General features: G+C 44.2%; 1 protein-coding gene across 2 annotated transcripts in view; it reads left to right on the top strand.

Annotated features, from left to right (window-relative positions):
* LAMA3 (laminin subunit alpha 3) overlaps positions 1-12,705 on the top strand; it is a 126,511-nt gene that overhangs the window by 17,507 nt on the left and 96,299 nt on the right. Inside the window, exons 4-5 of one of the 2 annotated variants that reach the window (XM_064294644.1) lie at positions 4,141-4,371; positions 9,346-9,459. In XM_064294644.1, coding sequence (XP_064150714.1) covers positions 4,141-4,371; positions 9,346-9,459 — 345 coding nt within the window. Of the gene's footprint in view, positions 1-4,140; positions 4,372-6,183; positions 6,718-9,345; positions 9,460-12,705 lie in introns of those variants that run through there. The other variant, XM_010586806.3, reaches the window with a different exon arrangement.

Raw genomic sequence — 12,705 nt, 5'->3', positions numbered from 1 at the left:
CCCTGTCATTGGGTGTGTAAATATTTGTTATGGTTATATCCTCCTGGTGTACTGACCCCTTTAAATATTATATAGTATCCTTCCATACCATTTGTGGTGGATTTTACTTTAAAGTCTGTTTTGTCAGAAATTAATATTGCCATTCCTGCTCTTTTTTGATTGTTGTTTGCTTGATATGTGTTTTTTCCATCCTTTGAGTTTTAGTCTGTTTGTGTCTTTAAGTCTAAGGTGTGTCTCCTGTAGGCGGCAAAGAGACGGATTGTGTTTTTTATCCATTCTGCCACTCTCTGTCTCTTTACTGGTGCATTTAGTCCATTTACATTCAGCGTAATTATGGACAGGTATGAGTTTAATGCAGTCATTTTGATGTCTTTTTTTGTGTGTTGTTGACAGTTTCTTTGTTCCACTTAATTATCTGTGCTGAATCATTTTTCTTTATATATTTTCTTTTCCTCTTTTTCATTGTTGTTGATTTTGTATTTGCTGAGTCTTTATGTTTTTCTTGTTTTTTATTTTACTGTGTAGGATTGTTAGTTTCCTTTGTGGTTACCTTAATATTTACCAGTATTTTTCTAAGTTTAATGTCTTTATATCACATTGACTTCCTCTCCGTATGAAAGATCTATGACTACATATTTAGTCTGTCTTTTTTGATTTCATGTTGTCATCTTTTACATAATGACTTCTCTGTTTTCCTGTTTTGAGCATTTTAGCTTTGATTTATTTTTATGATTTTCCTATCTGGTTGCTCTGTCCCATGTTCTCATTTTGCATAGTTATCTGATGTTATTGACTTTCTAACTGAAGAACTCCCTTTAATATTTCTTGTAATTTTGGTTTGGTTTTTGCAAATTCCCTGAACTTCTGTTTGTCTGGAAATGTCTTAATTTTGCCATCATATTTGAGAGACAGTTTTGCTGGATATATAATTCTTAGCTGGCAATTTTTTTTCCTTCAAGCTTTTATATGTGTCATCCCATTGCCTTCTTGCTTGCTTGCATGGTTTCTGCTGAATAGTCCGAGCTTATTCATATTGACTCTCCCTTGTAGGTGACTTTTTGCTTATCCCTAGCCACTCTTAGAATTCTCTCTTTATCTTTGGTTTTGGCAAGTTTGATTATAATATGTCTTGGTGACTTTCTTTTGAGATCTACCTTGTGTGGGGTTCAATAAGCATCTTGGATAGATATCTTCTCATCTTTCAGAATATCAGGGAAGTTTTCTGACAACAAATCTTGAACAATTCTCTCTGTGTTTTCTGTTATCCTCCTCCCCCCCGCCCTTTCTAGTACTCTGATCACTCGTAAGTTATTCCTCTTGATAGAGTCCCATATAATTCTTAGGGTGTCTTCATTTTTTTTAATTCTTTTATCTGATTTTTCCTCAAATATATTGGTGTCAAGTGCTTTATCTTCAGTCTCACTAATTCTGACGTCCATTGCCTCAATTCTGGCCTTATGACTTTCTATGGAATTGTCTAATTCTGAAATTTTATTGTTAATCTTCTGAATTTCTGTTTGTTGTCTTTCTGTGGATTCTTGCAGCCTATTAAATTTGTCATTATGCTCTTGTTTAATCTGCTTAAGTTTCTCTAATGCTTTGTCTGCACACTCCTTGGCTTGTTTTTTTTTTTTTTTGCCTGATCTCCTTCCTGATCTCTTGAAGAGTTCTGTTTATTAATCCTTTGTATTCTACCTCCAGTAATTCCAGGAAATTCTCTTCATCTGGAAGATTTCTTGATTCTTTGTTTTGGGAGCTTGCTGAAGCCATTGTGGTCTGCCTCTTTATATGATTTGATGTTGACTGTTGTCTCTGAGCCACCAAAAAGTTATTATATTTATTTATTTTATGTTTGCTCACTGTGTCATAGCTTCTTGTTTTGTTTTGTTTTGATATGCCCAAATAGGCTTGTTGTGTGAGCTAGTTTGATTGTTGGTACCTTCAAAGCTCTTACATCCTGTCACTAGGTGGTTAGAGCTGTTACGAGGGACGTGGACCCAGGAGTTCATTCCCTTTACTTGTATGGATTCAGGTCAGGTGTGCAGATAGTCACCAAGTGTGTGGTGCAGAGTCTCACCCACAGTCCTAGACAAGCAGAGGTGATTGATGTAAGCACAGGTATCTGGATGCAGTAGGGGGTCACACGATGAGCAAGGTGGGGGCTGACAGCCACCCCCAAGCATTGTGAGGAAAGCGTATCCCTGTTCCCTAGAATGGATAGTTGGGTATGTTTTGCAGCCGGACTATGGGCACCCAGTGCTGTTGGCTGTAAGGACTGGGAGGAACCACTTATTCTTGGACCCCTGTCATGGGTGGCTAGGTGTTGTGGGTGGAGCCATCAGTCCTCAGGCCCCTGATGTGGGTAGGTGAGGGCACTGCTTAACGGGCAGAGCTATGTCAAATGACACAAAGTTGCCTCTCCACCATGTAGCTAAAACAATTGAAGCTTAGACTTCAGGTACACACCCTGTTGTACTGTGCTAATGAGGGCCTGCTCTCTTGAAATGGGCCCATACAAGTCTATGCAGGGGTGAAAGGCATTCAAAGTCCATGGGCCCCTTATGCCTGTGCCTAGGCAAAGGAGCTGTTTCTGCCCTGAGTTCCTCACTTAGGGGAGCCAGCAGATTATTTTTTCCACATTTGTTAATTTTTTCCCTCTCCAAGACCGGGGGAATGGCTCAGGGTGTGTGTAGGGCCCTTCTATTGACCCAGGGGATACAGCTGGCTGGGACCCAGTACAGAGCAGGAAGGGAGCAGGTAAGTGTGTGAGAAGTTTTTCCCAAAGGGGTGTTTTTAGATCACATAGGTTAAATGCAGGTACTTCGTTTGCCAGTTGTTCTGGAGGTTTGAGCAGACTCTTGGCCATTCAGCCTTCCCCGATGTGGAAAACTCATTCTGAATGCCTCTGCTTGCCGTTCCATGCTTGCAGCAGTGGCGAATTGATTTGCAGGGTTCTAGTTCCTGCTGGGTCAGGTCTGGCAACTCCTTGCTGCTTCTGAACCATTTTTCCCTCCCCCTGCCATTCAGTCCAATTCCTTAACTTTGCCTTTGATGTTTAGAGCTCCTAGCTTATCATATGTAATTGATTCACTTGTTTTTTTGAGTCTTTGTTGTAAGAGGGACCACAGGAAGCATCTGACTACTCCTCCATCTTGGGCCTCTGCTATAATACTGTTTTTATTACAGTAATATGAGTGTGAATTTGCAAGATTGTATTTTCCGTCATAATTATGCACATTTAATGAATGGATATGAGCTGCATAACTCAGTTCATTTCCATATGCCTTTCTTTCTCATCTCTTCCTCACCTTACTTCTGCACAAATGGAAGTACATTTTAAAATATGTATAACACTGGGAAAATTGTTTCATTTTATTGCCCCTTATTTTTTTTTTAATTTATTTATTGTGCTTTAGGTGAAAGTTTACAAATCAAGTCAGCCTCTCATACAAAAAGCCATGCATGCCCTGCCGTGCACTCCCAGCTGCTCCCCTCTTAAGGAGACAACACATTCCTCCTCTCCATCCTATATTCCCTGGGTCCATTCAGCCAGCTCCTGTCCCCTTCTTCCTTCTCCTCTCACCACTAGCCAGGAGTTGCCCACATAGTCTCATGTGTCTACTTGAGCCATGAAGTTCACTCCTCACCAGCATCATTGTCTCTCTTATAGTCCAGGCCAATCCCTATCTCTAGAGTTGGTTTTGGGAATGGTTCCAATCTTGGGCTATCAAAGGGTCCAGGGACCATGACTGTCAGGATCCCTGCAGTCTCCGTCAGACCATTAAGCCAGGTCTTTTTATGAGAATTTAAGATCTGCATCCCACTGTTCTCCTGCTCCATCAGGGATTCTCTGTTGTGTTCTCTGTTAGGGCAGTCATCGTTGGTAGCCTTATTGCCTCTTATTTCTTATCTTCTTATTTAGTTTTTGGCTTCCCCTGGAACCCTCTCTTCTTAGGAATAATCTGGCACAGCTGCCTTCAGAACGTAAACATGCCGGGTACTTACCCATCTTATTATTATTTTTTATCCTTCTGTAGTTTAAATGTCTTTACCTTGATTGGCTGTGGGCATCTGCCTCTTTGAGCCTCCTGGAGGTGAACCTGCCTGAGGGAGACCTTTCCCTTCTCTTCGCATGTGCAGGGGAACTTCAGACATGCAGGCAGCAGTGCACCAGTGTCTCGAGAAGAGCTGATGACGGTGCTGTCTAGACTGGAAGGCGTGCGCATCCGAGGCCTCTATTTCACTGAGACGCAGCGGCTCACCCTGGGCGAGGTGGGGCTGGAGCAGGCCTCCAACTCAGGGAGTGGAAGTGTAGCACATCATGTAGAGATGTGTTCCTGCCCCCCTGAGTATACTGGTGACTCATGCCAGGTAGGAAATTTTCCTCTGCTGTAAAATTCCCAGAGGGGACTTCTGGGGTGGGCTCTTCTGGCTGCTGCCCTGCACTGCGGGGCAGTTCGGACAGCTCTGTCCATTGTACAAGTTTCTGCTGGGCTTATATTTTACCTAGACTACCTTCAGGTATTAAATATGCAAAAGAAATCATAAATGTCTCAAAATGCGTAGAAAAGCATTTAGGTTCTAGGAAGCTTTTAGGTTCTGGGAATGGTAGGAAGGAAGCTGCCAGTGGGATCTCAGTATTTGAGCTGTGCTTTCCCAATGGCAGACCCAGGATCCTCATGTCTTTGCCTAACCAAAGCCTTTCTCAAGTCCTGTTAGAATAGAGTTGAATTCCAGAGAATGTCCTGGATTCTGCAAGGGGAATTTGTAGTCCAATTTTCTGGCTTGTAGTAGACCCTCATTGTTTGAAGCCCAGTCTGCTGGATTTGCCCTCAGTTAATTAAAATGTACCATACAATGAAATAAGTTAATATCGCAAGCTTTAAATATGTTCTTTTCCTAAAGAGGGAGAGGAAAGCAAAATGGCTAGAACAGTTATTAGGAAGCAGAAAACATTGTCATTCTGTGTGTCCCATACACCCAACATATAGAGACTTACCAAACTTTTCACTTTCTTGACCCCTTAATAGCAGGAAATCCCAGGGTGATCTGCAACCTTAGAGTTTTCTGTGTTTTTAACCTGCGCATGTCTTACCTGCCATGGTTTTCTGGGAACTCCTGTCTTGTAACAATTAGTCCACAGATTGCCTGTGTTCCTCCTCCTTCCCTCTCTTTCTTTTCCAGCTAGTTAAAATCCCTAGCCCAAAGGGAAGAGTGGGGCCTCAGGTTCCCTGCCTCACTCTTGTTGTTGTTAGGTGCTGTTGAGTCGGCTCTGACTCACAGCTACTGTCTTAGTTATCTAGACTCCTATAACAGAAATACTACAAATGGGTGGCTTTAATAAACAGAAATATTCATTCTCTCACAGTCTAGGAAGCTAGAAGTCCAAATTCCAGGTGCCAGATCCAAAGGAAGGCTTTCTCTCCCTGTTGGCTCTAGGGGAAGGTCTTTGTCATCAGTCTTCCCCTGGGTCTAGGAGCTTCTCAGTGCAGGGACCCAGAGTCCAAAGATACAACCTAATCCTGCAGATTGAGTCCTGCTTCATTAACATAACTGCCTCTAATCCTGCCTCTTTAACATCATAGAGGTTAGGATTTACAACACATAGGATAATCACATCAGATCACAAAATACAAGGGACAACCACACAATACCTGGAATTATGGCCTAACCAAGTTGACACTTATTTTGGGGGGACACAATTCAATCCATGACAGTGACCCTGTGTACAACAGAATGGAACACTGTCTGGTCCTGTGCCATCCTCACAATCATGACCGTGTTTAAGCTCATTGTTGCAGCCACTGCGTCAGTACATCTCATTGAGGGTCTTGCTCTTTTTCACTGACCCTCTACATTACCAAGCATGATGTCCTTTTCCAAGGACTGGTGCCTCCTGATAACATGTCTAAAGTATGTAAGATGCAGTCTCACCATCCTCCCTTCTAAGAAGCATTCTGACTGTACTTCTTACAAAACAAATTTTGTTCTTCTGGCAGTCCATGGTATATACAATGTTCTTCACCAACACCATAATTCAAAGGCATCAGCTCTTCTTCGGTCTTCCTTATTCATTGTCCAGCTTTCACATGCACATCAGGCAATTGAAAATACCATGGCTTGGGTCAGGCACACCTTAGTTCTCAATGTGACATTTTTGCTTTTTAACACTTTAAAGAGTCTTTTGCAGCAGATTTGCCCTCCCTCATAGCTTTTTTTTTTTCATAGCCGAGGCATATCTTGGGGGTTGACTCAGCCTGTGATTTACAGCTGTTAATTGTCTAGTGCTGTCTGCAGGGTTAGGTGGGTAGAAGGTGATGCCGGCCCCACCTCACTGGAATTACAGAGCGGTGTGCTTATCTCCCGGACTGTTAGGTGTGCTCTGCACAGTCTGACTCATGCGGGAAGTTTAAAGGTGGGGCCCCTGCCGCAGACAGCCTTCCTTACCTGAGTCAGGCAGGCCCGGGCACTGAGCAGGAAGGGCAGGTATAAGAGGAAGAAGCAGAGGTTGGTTTGTGCACTGCCAGCAGGAGCCCAGAGACCAGAATGCTCCCCGCAGTGAGGTGCTCTGCCCAGAGCGCAGGGTGGCTGTGGCTTCTTGGGGCAGTGCTCGGACAGTGTATGGGATACGACACACAGCAGCAGAGGGTAGAGTTTCTTCAGCCTCCTGGTCAAAGGCATCTGCAAGCAAGTTATGTGGAGCTTAGACCCAGCCAGGTAACATTGTTTTTTAAATTTTGGCTTGGGATGGGGAAGGGTTTCCAGCGTTGTGACATTTTAAGTTACGGTGATCAATGAGTTAAGTGGGTGGGTTGGGGAGGGGTGATGGCCTCCCCATTTTGTTGACTGGCACTGTTTATTACAATACCTGACAGATTGCTCCCTGAGCTGTTAACCACAAGCCCCATAAACATCAGCCCACCTGGAAAGTTAAGCATTTGAATGCTTGTGGATGTTAAAATACTGTGAAACTCCATGCCCTTTAGAGAGTAACTCAAGCCTCAGGACAAAGGAGTCCAACCCCTGTAGGTTTCCAAATTCAGCTCAGAAGAAAGTCACTCAGAAAGTAAAACCCGAGAACCAGTGAAATTCCTGCTAAGAAAAGTAATCGGATAAGGTTTACACAATACCTAACAGACATGCTTTAATTTGCTAGGCATTAAACGTTCATAAATTCTAGTCTCTTTCTGTAAATTTCCTGGATATTATAGGGCACTTACAGAGATACAGAACCTGTGGCTGCTGAAATAGCCCTGGAAGCCTGAAAAGGGATATGATTTTATTGTCCGTACTACACACGTTTACTGCCAAAGTCATTATAAATAATTATCACTTTAAAAAAAACCTAACTAATTATAAACCCCTTTACTGAAATAATATATGAGGACACATTCATTTATATTTAGCAAGCCAGCCTTCCAAACAATCTGAATACGGGAACTGAATTTTATGTAAAATGTATGTGGGCAGGTTGCTTGCTTTATTTAAAAAAAAAAAGAGGTGACAAAATGATTGTATTTCAGAAACTGACAAATGCTGTATCTGAAAGTCACATGAGTGCTTTTTTCTGTTTCTAAGCAAAAGCAAATTAAGAGAGATAATTTTATTTTTAATCAAGATAAATTATCCAATCCCCAAAGCATGTTCAGTTAAGGCTTTTACTCAGGCATGTTGTTCTGAACTAACCCGATGTATTTATTTATTTGAATAATTTGCCCTTTACCAAATATGATCATTTTTCAAGCATGCAATGTAATAAATGGTGATAATTATAAGGCACTTGCCACTTATGAATCGAGATTATTTGTATATGGATACAGTCCCACCATTGTTAGCTAAATTTTGTTTTAATGTATCTCTCAGTCACGCTTACAGCTAAAGAACATTCCTTTCATGCTTTGATTCTCTCTTAGACAAGCCTATTCGTATAAAACATAAAGCAATCTAATTTTTTTTGCAATGTGTTCTTTTGCCTAAACATGGTTCCTGATAGATTAAAGGAACATTATATTGGAAATAACTATCTTGTTATTGTGTATGGTTTGTAGTCATTGGTAACTTGGGATGAAGCTACCAACAAATGGCAACTGGGCAATTTCACTCTGAATTGTACATGTTGCCTCTGCCTCCAGCCCTGCAGGTTGCTTCCTCCTCTCTCGCGCTTGACCGGCTGGAGACCCTTATGGCCATGGATAAATGAGATTGTACCGTTTGTTTCAAGATTTCCTTGGACTCTAGCTTCAGAGTCTTACAGACTTGTGTGCCAGTTAAAGAGAATTAGATCAAAGTTTTTCTTTTATCTTGAAATACTATTTTTTCCTGATGTTGTAAGATAGGGCATATAGGAGATCGGTGAAAGAAATGAGTTACAAATCTGTTTTTAATCTATGCATGATTTTAAAAAAATCCACTTGCCATGATTCTGACTCATCTTGACCCTTAGTTCTGCGAAAATAAAGAAAATGTCTATAATTCTCTTAAAGATGGAAATCTAATGACATTTTAAGGCCTAGTATAAGAATAATTGCTTTTCCTCCTCCACATTGGAGGCATTCTTAACTAGAATCCTTTTTTATATCAGTTCATCAAAATAAAAGTGTAGGTTTTTCATCAATATGAAACATGATCGTTTGTATTAAGCTAGAAATAGACAATATACAGGAGCTAGACATAATCAAAACAATGTTGAACAAGAAAACAAAACCAAACTCAAGGAGACTCCCCCAAGAGTGTTCCGTGTGCACCAAATGGGCCACGTTCGTGAAGAGTCCCATATGAGGACTTGAGCACAGCCTGGGTGGGTACCTGTTGCTCACAGACTAGTGAGTAGCAGTGAAGTGATTCTGCCATTTTGTGTGCATCCCAATTAAGACTTCTTACCCCCTCCTCCTTCTTCCTTCTCCCACCATCTGACCCCAAATCACATTTGGAGAGGAAGTGGCTACCCTAAGAGAACTTGAACTTGAAGTGATTTGTTAGATGTCCCATCCTCTGAGGACTCTGAATTCAAACCTGAGGACTAACTTCCTGGCCCTGTTTACTCATTCACCACAGGACTGGTTTGAGGAGGAGAAGAACCCCACTACCTCACTCCACAACCCACCCTCGACTTTCCCTTTCGCCAATTTTCTCACCACACATCTCCCACGCAGGCACAAACCCACAATCCCACGGTTGCATGGGAACTAAACAGAACCTGATACAAGGCGAATGAACCTGGCTAGAGTTTGAAATGAGAAATCCACACACTGAATGAAGGAAAGAATGCTTCATAGTCAGAATTGTCACATTTGGGATAATTGTTTCCTTTTGTTCTATTGACACAACACTTTGTTTGAAAAATAGGGTTGCAGCCCTGGATACTATCGGGATAACAAAGGCTTGTATACTGGACGGTGTGTTCCCTGCAATTGCAACGGGCATTCGAATCGATGCCAGGATGGCTCAGGAATATGTATTGTGAGTAAATTGATGCTCTCGTGTTACCAGCTGGCAGGTGTTTCTCTACATTTCCCCGCTAATTGGCCCTGAGACATCAGGGCCTAGAGGTTGCTATGAAATGTAGGCAAGACCCTGGGTGGAGCAAATGATTAATGTGCTTGATGGCTAATCAAAAGGTTGAAGATTTGAGTCTACCTAGAGGTGCCTCAGAAGAAAGGGTTGGTGATCTACTTTCAAAAAAATTAGCCATCGAAAACCTTATGGAGCACAGTTCTGCCCTGACACACATGGAATCACCATGAGTCAGAAGCAATGGCAATTGTTTATTGTTGTTACATAATGAACGAGGCTCAAGCATTATGAGACTGAATTATCTTACACTCTATTTTTTCCTCCATTTCACTAAAAAAGAACACCCGTTTGAACAATTAAATTACACTTTAGCTTCTAAATCTCCTTTTCATTAAATGATATTAATGGGCAGATCCTGGGAATAATTATTGCCAAGATATTATAAATCAGAGCTCCGTTACCTTGGGTCCCAGTTTTGTTAGGGTGGCAAAAGGTTGTGGAGGGTAGGGCCTTGTTGCTATCAGACACACAGTACCCCAAGGTACTGGGGCTCTCAAGAAAGCCTTATGGCTTAGCTGAGACAAAGTGGGTTTACGTGGCAGCCAGGTGAGGGGAGGGGAAGGAAAACAACCCCTCACCTCCTTCTTCACAGTACCCTCAGGGTGCATGTACCCTGTATCAACTTCTTTTTCCTTTCAAGGCAGTCCTGATGTCTATGACTTAGCCACTGGAAAGCCATCTTTTCTCTGGAATACTCTAGAAAATTCTCCCACGTAAAATCAGATTCCTAGGAAATATTTCTTTTGCATCCTGAAGCAGAAATTTTTTTCATTCTGCTTCCTTCTTCCCTCTTCTCAGAGTTCTCCTGGTAACCAGGGCTTCCCTTAATTAGAGTGAGAATGGATGGCTTCAAGGGAAGGAGAGAGTGTGTGACCCCAGGAACACAGAGCCTCTGGTTATGTTGTGCTCTCTGGGAAATGCATTCTTCTGGCATAGGTTTCCTTTTTACTGTGTAATTCAACTCAAAGAGTGTGTTTCAGCTCTTTGAGTTCCTAGACTGTGTTAAGCCAGTTCAGCATGTCCCAGGGATAGCTTCACCTGCCAGATGGGACAGGCCAGAACAGGACATTGCTGTAAAGAGCCTGATAGACCATTTTGTAGGATTTTAGCCTTATAAGTTCAAAAAGAATAAAAGACATTGGGAAATACTGTTTTTCAGCTCCTAAGTATTCCTATGGAAAAGTTTATCTTTGATGCTGTGTGTTGTATGTAACACAGGTAGATGCTTTGATTAAAAATAAATATTTATCTTATTGCTGAATCATTTCTAGATGTCAAGTCCATTCTATAAAACCTGATTAAAAACAAAGGGAGTTTTCTCTGTAGCCCATTCACCTAGTGAAAAGGTCACTGGTGAGAGTCATAATGCACGTTTTTTAATCAAACAAGAAGATTTTCTTGTCTATTTCCTTCTTCTTCTTAGCCCTGTCTTCACATGTTCCGAATGGCCATGTGGCTCTAGAAACTAACCACTCAGGAAACCCTTACTGAGCAGTTGCTATCGTGGCAGGTACTTAGCTAAGTGCTGGGGTCAAAATCGTAAAACATAAATCATACCAACTCTCAAGAGGCTTGCAGTCTAGCGGGGGAACGTGTGTGCATGCGCACACGTGCACACACATGCACACACACACACATGCACACACAGGCCCATGTCTGGACTCAATCACATCTGCTCAATGGCAAAGCACCAAGTGGTGATATTGTCCCCAAAGGTAGCCACCATGTGGTTACCGAGGAAGCAGCCCGGGGAAATGAATATCAAATGGGCTTTCACGGGGACTCCTCTGTAAACTGACCTCCCCCTTTAAAGTTCCAGAGTACATTCTTCAAATCCTGGACCTTCACAGGTGTGCAAATCTCCAGGCCATTTTAAGAATAAGCTTTAAAGTTTAAAAAGAGAAATAGCCCAACTCCTTGTTAGTAAAGCTGTACAATGTTCATTTGAGAGGGCAGGAGTATCCGGGTACATTATACAGACACTGTGAGCCAGAGGGGTTGGTGATGACAGGCTCCCTTCTTTGCTGAGAGCACCCCCGGGCTCCCTTCTCTGTAGAGAACCCCCCTGCCCCAGTGCTCCATTCTCTGTAGAGAACCCCCCAGGGCTCCCTTCTCTGTAGAGGCTCCCAGGGCCCCCTTCTCTGCCAAGACCCCCGAGGGCTCCCTTCTCTCTGCTGAGGACCTCAAGGCCCCCTTCTCTGCAGAGGCCCCCAGGGCTCCCTTCTCTCTGTAGAGGCCCCCCCTCCAGAGCTCCCATCTCTCTACTGAGGACCCCAGGGCCCCCTTCTCTGCAGAGGTCCCCCCAAGGATTCCCTTCTCTGCAGAGGCCCCCCCAGGGCTCCCTTCTCTGCGTAGGACCCCAGGGATCCCTTTGCTGCAGAGCCCCTCCCCCACAGGGCTCCCTTTTCTCTGCAGAGGCCCCCCAGGGGTCCCTCCTCTGCAGAGACCCTCCCCCCAGCTCCCTTCTCTGCAGAGGTCCCCCCAGGGCTCCCTTCTCTGCAGAGACTGCCCCCCCAGGGCTCCCTTCTCTGCAGAGGCCCCCCCACACAGGGCTCCTTTCTCTGCAGAGGCCCCCCCACACAGGGCTCCTTTCTCTGCAGAGTCCCCACCCCCCAGGGCTCCCTTCTCTTCAGAGGCCCCCCCCCAGGGCTCCCTTCTCTGCCTAGGACCCTAGGGCTCACTTCTCTGCAGAGCCCCCCCCCCCACCAGGGCTCCCTTCTTTCTGCAGAGGTCCCTCAGGGCTCCCTTCTCTGCAGAGCCCTCCCCCAGCTCCCTTCTCTGCAGAGCACCCCCCACCACGTTCTCTTCTCTGCACAGGTTCCCCCAGGGATCCCTTCTCTGCAGAGGCCCCCCCAGGTCTCCCTTTTCTGCAGAGGACCCCCCCAGTGCTCCCTTCCCTGCAGAGGCCCCCCCCCAGGCTCCCTTCTCTGCAAAGCTCCCCCCTCCCTGCTCCCTTCTCTGCCCAGGACCCCAGGGCTCCCTTCTCTGCAGAGCTCCCCCGCTTCTCTCCAGAGGCCCCTCCCCCAGGGCTCCCTTCTCTGCAGAGCTCCACATCTCCCTTCTCTGCAGAGGCCCCCCTCCCCCCAGGGCTCCCTTCTCTGCACAGGGTCCACCCAGGGCTCACATCTATGC

The sequence above is a fragment of the Loxodonta africana genome, chromosome 11, assembly GCF_030014295.1.
Source record: "Loxodonta africana isolate mLoxAfr1 chromosome 11, mLoxAfr1.hap2, whole genome shotgun sequence".
Classification (NCBI taxonomy): Eukaryota; Metazoa; Chordata; class Mammalia; order Proboscidea; family Elephantidae; genus Loxodonta; species Loxodonta africana.
The sequence above is the reverse complement of the archived record's forward strand: the minus strand, read 5'-3'. Positions and strand labels throughout refer to the sequence as shown.